The 18,012-nt window shown below is 32.8% G+C and overlaps 1 protein-coding gene, 1 non-coding gene and 1 pseudogene across 2 annotated transcripts; all 3 read right to left on the bottom strand.

Annotated features, from left to right (window-relative positions):
* Positions 1-969: 969 nt before the first annotated feature.
* TRNAE-UUC (transfer RNA glutamic acid (anticodon UUC)) lies at positions 970-1,041 on the bottom strand. The gene has a single exon. It is a non-coding gene; the product is annotated as a tRNA-Glu (tRNA).
* A 1,435-nt stretch (positions 1,042-2,476) lies between these two features.
* LOC100786680 (glucan endo-1,3-beta-glucosidase 7-like) lies at positions 2,477-7,307 on the bottom strand (annotated as a pseudogene).
* Positions 7,308-12,527: 5,220 nt separating this feature from the next.
* LOC100780824 (cyclase-associated protein 1) lies at positions 12,528-17,660 on the bottom strand. The gene is made up of 10 exons (XM_003541001.3): positions 17,244-17,660; positions 16,008-16,176; positions 15,869-15,933; positions 15,135-15,426; positions 14,895-15,042; positions 14,681-14,790; positions 14,534-14,589; positions 14,398-14,454; positions 14,015-14,158; positions 12,528-13,097 (listed from the first exon to the last, which is right to left on the bottom strand). The coding sequence occupies exons 1-10, from the start codon at positions 17,523-17,525 to the stop codon at positions 13,011-13,013; spliced, it is 1,410 nt and encodes a 469-aa protein (XP_003541049.1). The 5' UTR covers positions 17,526-17,660; the 3' UTR covers positions 12,528-13,010.
* Positions 17,661-18,012: the final 352 nt, after the last annotated feature.

Here is an 18,012-nt window from a genome sequence, read left to right as displayed (position 1 = left end):
TAAACCAATGTATTAATTCAATGACAGAAATCTATTAGCTAAGCATCAAGGCATGTATAATGTATTAAGGATAAACTTCAATAGAGATGCAAAGTATTGAATCATGATTAGAAATCTGTTAGAGATAGTAATTTTCACAATACTTATCCAACAAGACAATTCTCACACCATATCATGTAAGAAATATCAAAATGATCGAATCAAGAATAACATAAATAGACTTTTTAAGATGTGAGATAAAATCTCCTTTTAATTTTCGTTCCCTTAATTTATATTGTATTTTGTACATACTTATTTGAGCATTGAAATCATTATAAATACATAATCAAAGTTGTCAATTTTTTTTAAAAAAAAATTAATCCCAATATTTCACTTACAAAAATTGGTGTCGGCTAAATATCAGAGAATAGCATGTTCAACTTGGTTTCAAGTTCAGTGCTCTTATGAAACCAACTTAGCCGAAAAAAGAACAGGAGGTTAGAGTGTTATTTCTGTCTTTGACTTTTATCTTTTTATGTTTTACCCTCCATCCTTCACACATTTTTGTGATAGACATGCAACTTTGCCACTTAAGCATGATTTTTCTATAAAAGAAAAATTTCTGAATAAACTAAGAGATGAGAAGGCGATAAGTACCAAATGTCAAAAATTAAATCTACCGTATTAGGAGCTAACCTTGTGTGAAAGATGATGCTCAAAACCCAAAAATATATCTTTCATCTTTGTTTGTGAATGGGCCATGGAATTGTCTCCTCCACCTTAATATATTTTATTTATTGTTTTCAACATCTTCCCATTATTATCAGCAAAAGACAAATTTCTTGGTGGGCAATAATGCAATAATGAGCATGCGTATTTCATTGTTAGCTCAAAGTTTGACCATATTAAAATTAGGCAATTAAAAATAAGTAAAATGATAGAAGAAAGCACTAACACTTCCGCATGCGTTTGCAAAATCAAAAACCTTATTTCCATTGCCGGGAATCGAACCCGGGTCTCCTGGGTGAAAGCCAGATATCCTAACCGCTGGACGACAATGGAAGTTGCTGCTTAATGTTTTCATTGTATAATATTTATTAATAAATAATATTAATATTATGTTAAATCAAAAGTTTCACACCAAGTTTCAAATCTTTAATTCATAATTAATATATGCATGCATGTAATATCTAACAAACTAATTTAACAAATGCAAGTGTTGCTTTGATTGATAAGGATTGCTGCATTTTAATTTTAGCTTTTGTTTTCAGACAAGCAACTTTAGGATATTTATTTTTCTTCCCATAGAAGCTTTTAGAAGATGTGGGAGATTTAAATCATATTAATATTGTCGTTGCTCTTAAGTTTTAGGTAAACCAGCAAATAATCAAATATGCACTTTGATTCTGTTTCATTTTTCTCCTTTTTCATTGTGTTATGTTTCCCTGGACTTTCATAGCATTCACCTCTATGGAAGTTCTCCTTTAAACCTTAAAAAAAACCTTGGTTTCAAAGAAAAAGAAAATTATTCCCTTGGTAATACAAGCCACAAGGCTAACTAGAGGCAGAAAAACATCATAAATCTTTAATTGCATTTTCAAAAATGTTCGGTGGAGTAATGCAGAGGTGATTAATAAATTGTCAACTGTCAACTCTATGAAATTGGAATTCTGTAGTATTTTGGCAGCTAAACTTTGGGCCATTTTTCATGGTCTCAATTTTGGATTTGGATTGTCAAGAGACTATCAATTTGTTAAGCAAAGGATGTAATCCCTGCCACCCATGTTACTGTTTGGTTAGAGGTATTCACAATATTCACAACTATCAAGTGTTTGTTATTTGGATGGATATTTTTAGAGAGGCTAATCAAGTTGTTCATAAGTTAAACATATCACGGGATGACTTCCATTAATCAGTCTTATGTCTTTAATGTAACTCCAGGTTTTGTTTGTAGTGTTCTCAGAACAGATTGAATAATATTGACAATTCAACAACAACAAAAAAAGAGATAAAGAAAGTGTCATTCAATATAAAAACCGAGATGATTAGTATATGTTTGGAATTTACTTTCCAAGTAATATTTTTTTCTTCTTTTTTCGTTTTGTGTATTAGCAATCAAAATTGTGCATTAAGATTCACAAAAACACTTTCTCAACTTTGATCTAAGCATAATTTTACTTCACTTTCTAAAATGAATTTGACACTTCAGAAGAGTAAGATGATTTACAGCTTCCTTAAATCCTTTCTAATATATTTCAATAAGCTAGTTGAATCAAATATATCCAAAATAAACTGTTTTTAATCTTTCCAATAAATTTCAGTTAAATTTATAACATAAATCCTCATGCGATAATAGTTTATTGAATAAACAACACGTGTGTGTGTGTGTTGTGTATTGTGCAGAGGATGGAGAAGGGCCGAAACAACTATTCCACACACAACATTATTACTGCAGTCACAGCCACACACCCATAGGAAACTTTCCAGCACAATGACATTTGGTGAGAATAAGATGTACCCAGAGCATTTAATTGAATAAATAGGAGGTTTGGATCACAAGAGAATTGAAGGGAACACAATTGTGAGTTTGTGACGCTAAAAGTAGGAGATACCACGCACGAATGAACGTGGATTGACATCCATTTACAATTGATTCGTAAATAAAAGAGGGCAAATGAGAACCTTATTCCTTAATTTAATTATAGTATAAATAATTCTTTTTAGTTGACATCAAGTTGAAGCCTTTTCAGGTACTCCCACCGGGATAAACACAAGCATTGTAACCTACAAAGAGGAGTAAAATCAAGTTAGATAAAAGCAGAATTATATGTAAATACTGAGTTGGGTGCAAGTGTACCCCACATGAGTGTTGTGTTTCTCTCTCTCCTACTAGTAGTTAATGGAGAGGATCTTAATTCGTAAGCACTCATGTATACCAATGGTTAGAAACCAAGACTACCCATAAAGCACACAATGCAAGGTTCTAGCCTACTTCAATTTCTGTTTTCCAAACGCTTTCCCGCCACAAGGAACAAAACATCATACGTGACAAGTTATGTACGTGGCATTTGTAAGTATGATACAAGACTATAAATTGCTTCATAGACAAAGATTTCAGAAAAAAAAAGGGGGGGTGTTAAGAAATTAAACTTACTTGGATTTTGGGATGTAAGCATAGCTGTTTGAGAGAAATCACAGTTCCATGGATTTCTGCCAAACTTCTGGTAGTAGAGATTCATAGCAAAGGCGGCATGAGATGATATCGTGTTAGGTTCATAACAAGCACCTTCTGGTTGAATTGGCCCACAATCTACAACTTGGCTACCACAAATATAATCAATATTTGCCTGCAATTGAGCCTCAGTCACTTCCACTTTGGGGATGCACCATTGTGTTCCCGTTTTAGGAGCTGGAGTAATAGGACTAGTTGGTGAATTCTGTGGACAGACAAATTAAGGAAACTAGTTAGGATTTGTTTGGATTTCTGGTGGGAAGGTTCCAAAATTACATTTGAGAGTAGAATGAGTTTTCAGTCGTATTTGGTTATCCCTCAAAAGTACGTTTAAGAGTAAATTTTTGCGTAAAAATTGAGTTTGGAAGAAGTAAGACTTTAGATACTTTTGCAAATTGAGTTTGCAAACTATAATCCAAACATGCATTTCAGTGTTACTAAAAATCATTTGAACGAAATTGTTTATAAAATATCAACATTACTATGCATGTGTCTTATTAATTAACAGCAAATTAGCAATTTAATTGTTCACCTTGTGGGTAGAACCAGACTTGTCTAGGCCAACATCATATGCCATGGTGAGATCAGTTTTGAACAAACCAAATGCTCGCTCAGATGCTGGACCACGTTTCAAATCCTCATCATAGAGCGCAAAAATGAATGTGTCCACAGATTTGCCTGGCATCAAAGGAGTGCCAACCAGTGATCTAAGGTGCGCAATGAGGTTCCCGTTATAGGCCTTGGCATTTTCAACACTTGCTCCTACTTCATTGCTGTCCCCACGAGAGGGCCATCCTGTCTCAGCAATCACAATCTCCATGTCCTTGAATCCCATACTGCTCAAAGCAGCATGCACTGCATCCACCTATGCTCAGCATTCAACCCCAAAGTGAATCATAAACCAGTTATAATGCACAAGTATTGTACAAACTTTATTATAATTAATTACACGATGTTTACTTCTAAGTTGTGCTAATTATACAACTCATACGATGAGAATTGCAAACCATGTTTATAGATATAACTGCATCTGAGTTTAACATGAGATGATGAAAATTTTAAATAAAGTCCATCTAAGCTAAAATAGTTTGCATTATAATGCTTGAAAAAAGTTGTGAATGTAAGAGTAGTATTAGAAAAATTCTTTCTACGAGTCCTAGCAAGAGAACATGTTGCATTTCAAATTTTCACATAATTAGATAAACTATCCACTTTTTCATGTAGCGGCAATCCAACCACTTTCTACGTGAAAATTAAAAAGGAAGAACCACTATAATTACAGAAACAGAAAAGTGAGCAAAAGCACACAGAATAAAAAGATGCGTGACAGCGTGAGTGAGACTTCTCAACCTCTGTACTACTACTATTGTGGTATCATCAAAAGCAAGAACAGGATTAGTGATCCGTTAAAAGGGCAGAAACTTTATAAAGAGTTGCAAGTTCAATCTTAACTTAATATCAGAACTAAATAATTACACTTACTATCACACAAAAACGTTTCAAATTTGGCTTAGGGACTATACATATTTCAAAATTTGACAAACTATTTTAACAACTAGACAGAGGAATGGTATAAAAGATTATTCCTGCGAGAACAAAGTGAAGTGGCATGAGGTGGAGAGTAGTTCATAAAATTAAGATATAAAAGAAAACTGGATAAATTATATTCACATTAATGACATGATGGCTCTTTATATATTTAATTATGAGAGGGATCAAATTAGAAGAGGTCTACCTTAACGAACAAAGGTATGAGACATCATGTTATTATATACATTAAGAAAAAAATATGTAAAATTAAAAAATACGAATATTAAATGAAATTTTAATTTCATAAATCTTATAGAATGTATATATAATTTTCATAAATTGCTGACTTGAGCATCGAACATGCATGTTGGAATAAAAGGGCATCAACATTAAAAAGGAAGACATGCAAGTTCAAAAATCATAATTTATTATCAGAACACTAAATAATTACACATAAATATTTTAAATCATACGTTTTTCAAAATTTAACAAACTATTTTAGCAACTAGGCTACAGAATGGGGTAAAAAGATTATTATACATTGATACTATAGTCTCAGATATATCAAAGTGAAGATTATTAGACACATAGTGTCGTAGTCACGTAGCATGTACGTTAAGAACAATTCGGCATTGCACTCCTTTAAACGTTTAACGAAATTACACAAATATTGTTTTCCTTTTTTTAATATTATTCGACCTCTTTTAATTTACATAATTGTATAAAAAAATTAAGAGAAGTATATGTTAATTAAAAAATACACAATATTATATTATTATATAATTTAAGATTTGTGTAGGTGAAAAGTTAAGATTATTAGTGAAATTTTGATGACAATAAATATAAACATACGTTGTAAAAATAATATAAGCATACATTCACTTTCCTTTTTTTGTTTTTTATTTCAATTTTTAATTTTTTTCATTACATCACTTATCATTTTTGCACTTAAATTTCATTCTTTTTTTTTCCTTCTACTTTTTACCTATACATCTCAATTATTAAGTAATTTAAAATTATTATAATCTTTACTAATTTTTACTATAAATTAGAAAAGTTAAATAAGTGCCGATTAATTTTTATCGAAAAAATAATTGAAGGTGTACTCTCTTTTGTTCAATGTATGACTGAATATATATATATTTTTTATGTTAATTCTGTTTAATATAAAATTCAGTCAAAAAATAAATAAAGAATAAATAAGAATTATTTTGATCAAAAATGAAATATAATTTTAACCTTAGTTACTTATATCCAATTGTTACCGTGAGTGTGAATATAGTTTGTCTAAGGAAAATTTTATTAGAATAAGAATGAAAAAATAAATTGCTGACCTGAGCATCAAACATGTTAGAATAAACCTTCCCACTACCCGTATCGACCCGACCCGAATTCGGTTGAAAAAGACAAAAAGCGAGTGTTTCGGGTCTCGGGTCGCTCTGGTAAGAAAAGAACGGGTACGGGTTGAAGGCGAAGGGTGATTCGTTATCTTTCTGAAACGCGAGCAACTGTTGGAGGGTGTTTACGAGAGCCGGGTCGAATGACCCGGATGATGGAGGATCCGAGTGAGTCAACACGGCCATCGAGTGCACTGTAGAAACCTTTATTTTTGGCGCCGAGTTGAGGGCATTCTGGACATTTTGCATCGCCGGGAGAAGCTGCGAGACGAGGCTCTCGTCGCCGGAGCTCATGACCTCGTTGCCCACGGCGATCATAGTGATGTTGCTTTCGGGGTAGTAGGGCAACACGTTCGCGTTAACCCACTGAGTCGCCGAGTCGATCGGAGGCCAGACTCGGAATGTCGCCGTTGGCCGCGCCGATTACGATTCTGATGCCGGAGTTCGCCAGGGACTTGATTATCGCCGGATCGGCGCCGTAGAGACGGACTTTTCCGACGGTCGTGGACTTGAGGAGCTCCGCCGAGGCCTCCGGCGCCGGAAGGTTGTCGGCGACCTGGCCGTAGTTCACGCCGATGAAGGGCTGCGAAACTGTAAGACGAAGAAAATTCAGTGTACAAGAAAAATTAAAATTAGTGACAATAATTTATTAATAACTTCACTGTTTTCCCCCCCACTAAATTTGGTTACTAATGCATCGTTTATTATTATTTTTAGTGAGATACCAGGAAGCTAATAAATGAATTCTAGAATTATGAAACAGTTTAAAATTCGGATTAAAAAAAAATTAGTGAAGGGTGTTTGTTCTTTTTCGGAAGCATGAAAGAAACTTCAGTTGACAGTTGAAAACACAAAGTTGTTCGTAATTCATTCACAGTTTCATAGGTTTTTCGGAAAAGTTTGAGACATAAAATGAAAAGCAAAGAAAAATGTGAAAAGAGAAAATAAGGCCATTGAAAGGTTACAAAGGATCGATATGGAAGAATTGATGAGACAAGAACAAACCAGCAAAGCACATTGCAGTGATGATCAGGGAAAGGTGGAGGAGGAATGAAGGGTTGGAAAGTGTAGCCATGGTGGTTTAGACTTTAGACCAAGGAGTGTTGAGCTTTGTGGTTTGAACTTATAGAGGGAGCATGAAAATGTAAGCCAAAACTAATAGAAAAGACCTATACAAAAAGACTTTAACATAGAAGGATGGGTCTAAAATAATAAATGAATATATCACTAATTATATTCCTATATTCACTTTTTTTCTTAATTTCACTTCTATCATATTTTTCTTCTCATTGAATTATTCTTATAAATTATTGAATCTTTTCAATTCATCTTTCTTTTCTCTTTCCTTTCTTTTTATATTCTCTATCTTCTTTACATCCATCCATACCCCAACAAATAAGGTATACGTTAAACATTTTCTTAACTATGTAGCACACCAAAATAATAATAAGTGAAAATTAATTAAGAAAAAAAGACAGAGACAGATGTATGCCGAACGTTAATTAAATTGAGTTTCTAAATTAAAAACCACAGTTCTGTCTCTAAATTCATGAGGAATTGTTGAGTATGCCTGTATTAATTATTAGATATCCTTAACGTTAATATTATGCTATTCTCTACTTAAAATCAAAATTTTAGAAATTAACTTTTGACACATTCTAGTATAGGTATATATAGACACACACATATATATATAACCTTACCTCTATACACCCTTTGAAAGTTACAGTAATTTTAAGGTTTAGAAACATAAGGAAAGGAAGCTTCGTTTTCACAAAACTTGAACGGTTATACATGTGCAGCATGCAAAATGTTAAAATTTAAAAACTTAAAATCGTGTATTTTTAAATAAATACTAGTAGTATTCAGGAGGAAAGGAACACGTGAAAATGTGAAATTCTCATAACAGAATGACAAGGACTAGAGGCGATAAAGACTTTATTATCCAAAAGTGGTAGAGATAGTATTTGGGATTCATGATTTTTCATTTTTTTCGTTGGTTTCGCACAAGGATCCGGTTCCTACTAGACTACCCTTTATTCTAAGCAGGAGTGGTAACTTTGGGTCCAAAAAAAAGAAAAAAAGCAAACACTGTAATAGTGTAACAATGTTCATAAAGAATTGTTTCCGAGTCCTGAAATAAAATAAAATAAAATAATCCAAGGTACAATTATGTTTTACCCTGCATCTAAATAAGTGTCATGGATCTTACGTTTTTAGTTTTAATGTGTGAGAAGAATTTTCAAGCAACTTTTACGTTTAAATGTTGGAACAATAATTCACAGCTAGTTACCTCATAAAAATAAATAACATGAATGAAGAATGGATTTCAAAAAAAAAAAAAGAGTCTTAAGGAATAGTATTGTATGTTCTTTCTCAATAACAGGATTTCTTTTGGTTATTTTACCGAGAGAATTCCAACTCAAAGAATTTGAGAACTTCTATACGAGTTTTTGCTCACAAAATAGTAGGGTCAGACAACAAAAATAGATAATCAGATATTTAAAATAAAAAGATGAGATATTCAACCAATATTGACATACTGATTACACACGACAGGAAGGATCTAAGGAAAAGAGAGATATAAAAAAATAGTAAATGATGTGATAAAAATAATGAGATAAAAGACAAATAATATAAAATAAATATCAAAGATTTGAGATATGAAAAAAAAAATCAGCAAAAATTTACTTATTTATTAAAAAATAGTGAGAAACTTACTCTCAGCGGCAAGTTGCTCGATCGAACCAAAGGGAATAAGGGATGCTCAAGCCACTTTATTCTTATTCCCCTGCTTACCAGTTCAGATGCATAATGTCCATGCTCTATTTTAACCAAACAGTTTATACTATGAGTTTTAACATGTATTATCAATGTAAAAATTGTTAATCAGTACAATTTTTTTTTAGATGACTTTTAAAATAGTTATTTTTTATATTGACAAATTTATAATAATATATGATATTTTTAATTGAATACTAGTGTAAAAAAACTTTACATTATAAATAAATGTATCATTTATTCTTATTCTATATTGTATCTGTATAGTATCGCCTTTTAATTATAACTATCCCATGATTCGTGAATACTAATTATGCATTCACTTTAACAATTTACATATTAGCACATCGAATATTTGTAGGTCTCTGTTAACGCTATAATATTAATATACGTCTCTTATTGTTCTAATTAAAGGTTCTGCTTTTGAATCTGCTGTAACCCTCCCCACCTCAACCAAAAAAAATAAATTTACTTTCTTGAATTACAATTTATCGTTATTTTTAATTAGATCGCTGGTATTATTATTGATAAGATGTGAAGAAGGTATCCAAGAATATGTGTTGTAAATGCTAAGGAATAATCATTGATAAAAAAAAAATCAACTGTTACATATAGGATCAAGCTTTTTTTTCATTTCTCAATAAGTTTACTCTATGTTTGAATGGGTATTTAAATAAGGCAATTCATTTTTTTAATGAATTTTAAATATCGCTCTCATAATTTAGTTGTTTGGATATTGAATTTCAAAGAATTTAAAATGACATCAATTTTTAAAAGAATTTTAATAAACTAAAATGGTATGAATTAAAATTACACACAAATGGTAAGAATTTCAAATTCTCTACTCTCACGTAGGCCCCTTTGTTCTCTTACACCCAAGTGCTCATGGTGGTTGGAGTAACACATCATCGCGGAGGAGTCGTCGAGAAAATTCTCTCCAGCTTTGACAGTGGTGACACTTGACCCACACTTTGCAATGAAGATTCAACGAAACTCACATCGTTGTGGTTCAGATTCTGCTCAAACACGAGGCTTTGTGTTAAATCGAACTAATAAGAACAAAGATGGAAAAAAATCTAGAGATCGACGGTGTCAAGCCTCGAGCGACGCGGAGTCCGCCATTGTCGTTGCTTTGTCTTTATCATGGATCTGCCATTGTCGTGACTCGCTCTATACAGATCCGCACTCCAAGCATCTCACATCTTCTCTATTGACTTCTCTCGTTGCCGCCATGACCACCTTGGCCACATGATAACGACGCAAGGCACCATAGTCGTAGCGGCACGAGACATTGTAAACGCGACAAAGACCTTGATCTCATCGGAGGGAGAGGAAATAGATTTTCGAGCACATATCTTAAAAGAAGAAACAATATGATATTTGTATATTTGTTGTTAGGATTCTAGGACAATAAAGAGAAATGAAGGTTCTAATCATGCAATGTGATGAAAGATCTGTGACGTGGATTTCTTCATGGCAACCTATGGTTCGTAATGGGTTGTTGGATGCAGTTAATGAAGAGGTAAGGATGAAAGAATGTCTATGTTGAATCGATTTGGAGAAGATGTGAAGGAGCTTAGTTTGCACTGGTGGAAAAAGGAGGATGTGGTGGCGGTTGGGATTATCAGTGACATTGGCGGTATTAAGGAAGATGATGGAGGTATCTACACCAACGACAAGGGGTTCACTGGCATTAGAAGTAAAATGAAAATTGAATTTTATTAAAATTGAATTACTTTATCCAAACAAAAAAATTTAAATACAAAAAATTGAATTGTTTCATCCAAACAAAATATTTACATAATGAAAAAAATTTAAATCAAGACAATTAAAATATTGTGTATTTAAATTTCTTAGAAATTTTTAAATCCTCAATTCAAACATAGGATTATTGTTGAATCTAACCATCATAATTCTTTAATCAAACCATCATAATTCTTTAAGATTTAGACACTGTTAATATTATAAATTCCTACCAACTGCCATGCAATGCCTGCATTTTGAATATAATCGAGAGGAAAACTATAGCCACAGTGATAGTTATTTGTACTCAAATATGGGAAAATAACAAACACGAGTATTGATATTTTTAGCAACAAATGTTGCTATCAAAAACACTCACAACGACTATGTGGTTCTATTCGTGGAAGCATACAAATCTGTTAGTTCTGGAGCAGCAGGTCACCGATCGAATAACTAATTAACAGTTATAGAGTTGGTTTTCGGCTTTCTTGTGTGATTCTATAATTGTTTTTAAAATGGATCAAGTCACATGGAGTCTGCCTCTCGCTGTCTCTCATTTTGTTTCCTTCTCCTCCTTCCCCTTTGGTTTTCTCTGCACTACTTACTTAGAATTAGGCATGGAATTATGCTGAGCTGAATCGAATTAGGCTTAAATCAAGCTCAACGTGATTAAAGAACTTTATACTTTTAAAAATACAAGAGAAGCTAAAAATAAAACAAGTCCAAACACCTCCTTATTTATTTATCTTATCTATCCTATATCTTGTATTGTAAGTTGTAGGATCCAGCTCCTCTAATAAAATGAGCAATTCACTTTAGAAGGTAACAGTATATTATCTCAATTGTTGATGAGAATATCAATGGTTAATATCATGTACACATACATAATAAACCATAGATATTTTAAAATATTAATATATTACCTTTTAATTTTCTCATCAATGACTAAGATAAAGATCACTTATTTTACCTATTCTTATCTTAGAAAAGTCAAATCTCAAATTATAATGAAATTTCTCACACAAATATCTTTCACTAGATAATCAATCTTCCTCATGCTAAGTAGATTTATGACAATATCTTCCTTTTAGTGTTTAACATAATTATATATTTAATACTTAAATTTAAGATCACTGATTAAGGTAGAATAATTCCATTAAATTGATCAATTTATTCACGACCAGATTATATTTATTAGATCCATTATTGTCAACACTAGTATTGAAAAAAAAAACACAATAAAAAAAAACAAAGGAATAAAATAAAAATGATACTATAAAAAATTTAAAATATAATAGTGAAAATTGATCTACGAACTCCATGGTCTCCCATCTCTAATTTAAAAGTGCATTTCACATACTACTTTCTCAAATAGCAAAAAAAAAAAAAAAAAAAACCTCAACAACATCAAAATACTTTCTTTTATTTTTATCTATTTACATAATAATAGTCTTAACTTTCTGTTTATTTTAATTTAAAATAGCCTTGTAATATTATTTGAACTGTTTATTATAACATATATATATATATATATATATATATATATATATATATATAAGTCGGACTAATTTATAAAAATAAATATTTATCTTATATAATAGTCGGACTAAAATACTAATGTATCTTAAATTATTGAATTGTGAGATATTCAGCCATGATTAACTTAGCTTTCAAGTTAGCCCAATTTTTTTTTTCCAGAACTGCATTGTAACTACTTTTTCAAAACACCTTTACATAGAATATAACCCTTAAGCTGCGTACAGATCCATTATCGAGTTTTGTCATCATATTACATATTTAAGATATTGATCAACATCTCTTCAAAAGAAAAAGAAAAAAAAGAGAGAGAGAGAGAGAGAGAGAGATATTGACCAACATGTAAGCAGAAGCCAAGAGAAAGTTCACAACTCGTTTCATTTTCTCAATACAAACTGGGAGGACTAATCGATTCAAAAAAACAGATACACAAATATCTTTCCGAATGCACCTGAGTACATAATCATTGCTCTATCCTCAAATATGCAAAAGCACCAGAATCAAACCAACATGTTCAGACAAATGTAGATGTCCTCTGAAAGCTAAAAAAACCAATTGCATAATGCAACTTACGACAAAAACACGCTCAATCAGAAGAAAACTACTAAAAAAAAAAACCGTATGGATGATTCCAATGGTTCAATAAACCCATGGAAAAATCACTAGAATAAGCAGCAAGTATACGGTAAACCTATATATATGACTGTGTTTGTAAATGAATTGACGAAACAACAAATTGAAGCCACTCCCACAGTATTCCAAAACGATTTAAATATAAATAGAGACTCCAAAAGTCCAAATTGGCAATCAATTTAACCTCCAGAATGAGCAGCAGGAGTTGTTTCAAAGTGCTCATTCTTGAACAAATGAATGTATTGTTGTGGCAAAGAATGCTCCACCTGAAACAGAAGAAGTGGTTAAAATTTGGAATTTTTATCACTTGACTTAGTCCACTAATATCTAACCAAAGATCATGCATCCAATTAAACATTTTTAGGAAAACTAAGCCAGTAAGCCACATGTAATTTTACAATGTTTTAAATAAGATTCTAAATATAGATGGATTTCATCCACTGCTGTATGAGACATGAAGATAGGTAAACAAATTCAGATTGCACATGGTACTTAAGGTGGGAAGCAAAACATCTTCTGAAAGTAGTCAATAGCGTGCTATTATGGTGCTCTGTTCTTTCTTATTTCTTCACATTTTACAGGTCTACATTCTTTTTTTTTCTGTGTACCATTCTGTTCTTATAGTGGGAGAAGGCTTTGTTGTTGTTTTGTGGTCTGTTCTTTCTTCTTCCTTCATACCTCACAGTTCACATTCTCCTAATTTTTATCTAATGCATTCTGATTTTATATATTAATTTCACCATCATCTTTCATTTTAACTTCATTCCTATGTTCCTCATTACTAGATTGATGGTGATTGTGTCAATAAACTATGACCTACTATTTATCATGAATTTCTTTGATTTTAATTTTTTGTGAGTAAATATGTGGAGTATTAATTATTTAGTTTGACTATAATATTTAACCTAGCAGAGATCCTACTTTCTGCAATCCCATAATAGCATTTTTGGGGCTGGCTGCTACACACTGTTATTCTAAGTTGTACTAAACAACATCAATATCAATAGTGATAGCAAAAACATACTCTAATATTCAATTTTTACTGGTTAAAATATCAAAATTATCTACAAGAAATTAGGGGGAAATAAGAGAAGGCTCTTTTATACAAGTTCTTGTTGATGATGAGGAACCAAACTTTTCAGTATCAAAAAATATAATAGGAAGTAAGAACAAAAAAACATACCCAATCACCATCAGGATCAGCACCAGGAACCAATACATTGATCTCGCTTGACTTTGCTGTACTTATGGATGCTTCTAAAGAGTCTTTACTCAGATATAGCTGGCAGCCAGAAGTGTTGTCCACTGAAATTGTAGGAGCTGCACCCTGTGATTAGTAAAAGCGAGCATGAGTAAAACTAAATGAGATTTGACGTAACAAGTATTCATTGAGTATTAATATTAAACTTTTATGCTATGCATCTCACCAGTTATATCATTAGTAAGATCAGTAAAACTATTAAAATATTTCTCAGGAAGAATAATATCATATTCAACCTAACATGCCAACAGCATTGGAAGTTGTTGTGGAGTGAGGGGAAAAAATGGAGAATGGAGTCTAGGTACCTGGCATTGAACCTCAACCCCGTTACTGTTTACAATCTCACATGCTGCAACAACATCCTACATTTTAAAACAGAAATGAATTTGCATCTCAGTAAGAATAATATTATTAAATATCAAATTCTCATGTCTAACAAACCTTAAATACAACTCCAATCTTTGTGCATTTGTCAATTGTTATATTGTTGACCTTGCCTGCAAATTGTTTTGAAGTGATTTAGCCATAGCCTTTTGACCAAGTGATAAGTTGGATAGCAAATAGGAGAAGAAAAGAAAGAAGGACTACCTAGAATTTGCAAAACAGAGTTTTTGCATCCATAAATATATACAGACTGCTTTGAATCACAATCTTCAATGACCAAGTCTTTCTTCTCAATTTGATTCTCAACAACCCATCTGCAGTGGTAGAGATTAGGTTAGGGAGATGGAATAGTGAAATCATTGGCATTGACTTTTATACATATATAGTAACTGCAACTCCATCACACATATAAACATACTTGCGGCCCATTTGAAGTTCAAATTTTGGAGGTCCAGCTTTAGAAAACACACGTGAACTTGCAGGAGTTTCTTTTTCAATAGCCCCAACAACTCCAGTTCTATCGGTGCGATTCTTAGTCTTCATATCATTCGTAACCTTTTTCAAACCTATTAGATAAAGTTTATCATTCATAAATGCTGAACATTTCCTTAACTGATTTATAAAGTTTACAATCAAGAATGTAATAAGAATAATCTACCTGAAGTGACGTTTCCTGAACTGATTTGTTGAAAAACAGCAGACATCCCCTCTTTAGGCTTAGAAGATGAAGCCTGAGATGATTCAGAACTAAAGAGAGAAGCAGGTGGAGGGGGAGGGGCAGCAGGAGCAGAAGCTTTTGATGGAGCAATTATTTTTCCTGTTGGACTCCAAACAGGGCCTAAAGGATGAAAGCTCTTGACATAATCTCTCAATCCAGGGAGATACAACTCTTTGAGAGCTTTGGCCCACTCAACATGATTTGGGTCTTTGTTTCTGTACTCCACAAGCACCTAATTATTATTACAATAAAAGTAAGGCAAAATCATTATCCTTTACTCATGAAATAGCAGGCAATATGAGGTAGGAAAGTGCAACGAAAAGTCTAGGAGCCTAGTGCAAGATCAACACACAGCATTCCATATGTAAATGTTGATCAAATTAAAATCAAGCATTTAAAATCAAATTACTGAGCCTAAGCACATAATCATTAAGGTAGTTAATCATAATTCATTTCCTTTCTCAATTCTCATTCATTAAGTTCAGAAAGTCAATAGACATGCATTTTAAAGTAAAAATGAAAAATGCAAGGATATTCTACAAATTGATAAAATTATCAAGGAAGATCACTTGCAAGGACTCCTTTATATTTTCCTCCTAAATGTGAAGGGGAGAGGAGCATCATGAAAATTATCCAAGACAAATTAACAAGATTCTGGCAGGTGTCAAGAATACCTTGTTGCTGTAAAACTCAGCCATTTGCCAACTTTCTTCCACATGCGCAATTGGCATGCTCATACCTTGAAAAAACAGAAGAAACATAAGACACTGAATGGTAAAGATTCATCCTATATAAGAGTCATTCATCACTTACCACAATCCTTCCCTGTATATGCAATCCATGCTAGAGCTGAGAGACTGTCAGCAGCAGCCTTTAAGTGATTAAAAAAATCAGATCTCCTTCCTTCTGTCAATTTGGTAGCTTTTGTGATCACTTCATTCAATGGTTTCAGAAATTCAGACAACCCAGCGAGGTTAGGCTTCTGCACAATAAATTATGAGAAGATATATTAACACAGCATTTACAAACACTAGGGACATATAGTCTAAAAAAATAAAACCTTACAGCATGAGCAACTATATGTGCTCTCTTTTCTACTAACTAAATTCAATTTGTCTTGGCCATAAACAGTCTTGTAATTATTTTATAGCAATCCATCCTAGTCCTACAAGGCAGCATCATGCATTTTTCAAAAATTGATTATCATAACTGATTTTACACAACTGATTATCACAAGTTTTGAGACTGTAGAATTGATTCTCCCGGCTGAGAAGGTTCTGTTGCTTTCCTGGTACTTGAAGCTGTGTCAATTAGTTTAAACGTAGATACCCCTAACATCAATTTCACCAGGATTGACGTCAATATTTTATCATGCCCACACAATCCCAATTTTGAAATAAAAAATTTCTACATTTTTTCTTTTATCGTCCGTCTATTTTTCTACAATTTAACGCAAATGGACACATTGTTCGTCCATTAAGAGTAACGCAAATTTAACAGCAAAAATACACAAGCGTGAAAGAATAAAAGGATTACTTCCAAAATGACAGCAGCCTCAACTGCATAAAAAAACTATGCTAAGTTAGTCTATTTTGGATTCTGTCTAGCAACTGACATGACCATTTCTTTAACTCCTCTTTTATTCATCTGAGCAAGCAGCTGATTCTCGATTTGGCTTCAAAGTTATGGTATATCCAAAAACCCGCGAAACACAGAACCTCCACCTTTTGTCTAGTAAACATGACACAGGCAAAACATGCATCGAATCCACACAATCCACAACAACAATCAGAGATTGAAGTTCAAATACATATATAAAATTCCGAAAAAAAAAAAAAAAAAAAAAAAAACAGACGAAGCATGCCACGACATTCTATTCAATCAGTATCAGACTCTATTCCAGAACCATTACCAAAGTAGCTAGTAGCCTAGTACACATACTAAAATATCATCACTAATTTTTTAACAAACCAATATCATCTTCATGTGCAATGCAACAATTCAAATCCGTTAATCCCCCACCAAAACGAACATTCAGCAATGACGAACCTGAGTCTGTTTGAGCTTAATCAAAAGCTCTTTCTGAACATTGAAAGCTTCCTGCACCAGTTTGGTGACACCCAAGACCTGTCCGCCGATAACCTCTGCAGCGCCGGAAACCCTACCGACGTACTGGTCGATCAGATCGGCGAAGGCGACGACGGAGGGATCGAGCGCCGCATCGGGAGCGTGGGCGCCGCCGGATTGTGAAGCGGAGGGGTGGAGTCCAGAGGATAGCGACTCCAAGCGCAACACCGCCGATTCTAACCGCTGTATGAGCTTCTCGTCCATGGCTAGAAGAAATGAATGGCACAGATCTGGTACCAGATGAAGATGATGGAACCGTTAACCCTTTTAAAAAGAAAAAATAATGCGAATGGAGAGGGGAATGAAATTAAAGGAGGGAATTTATGGCCCCCACGTGTCATTTTCTTTAGCCCAATCTTTTTAATAAGTAATGAACAATCATAAACGGAAAAGGGTAATAGCACACTTTCTAGTAAAATTATTAATTGCAGGTTCCACTTTTAATTAATGGGTGTTGTATATAATTTTTAATTAATAAAAAAAGTGTTGATATAAATATACTAAAAAAAATTGTATTGCCAACACTCTTCTATTAAATTTCTGTAAAAATAACACTCTTCTGTTAAATAAGTACTAACATTTGATAACATGTTCTCTTTAATTTATCTTATTTAATACAGTTTTTTATTATGGATTAAAATTTATTACAAATAAGGTGAATGAGAAATAGTAGTCACAAAATTTATAAATC

This window comes from Glycine max, chromosome 12 (genome assembly GCF_000004515.6).
Source record: "Glycine max cultivar Williams 82 chromosome 12, Glycine_max_v4.0, whole genome shotgun sequence".
Taxonomy (NCBI): domain Eukaryota; kingdom Viridiplantae; phylum Streptophyta; class Magnoliopsida; order Fabales; family Fabaceae; genus Glycine; species Glycine max.
This window is presented reverse-complemented; position numbering and strand designations above follow the sequence as displayed.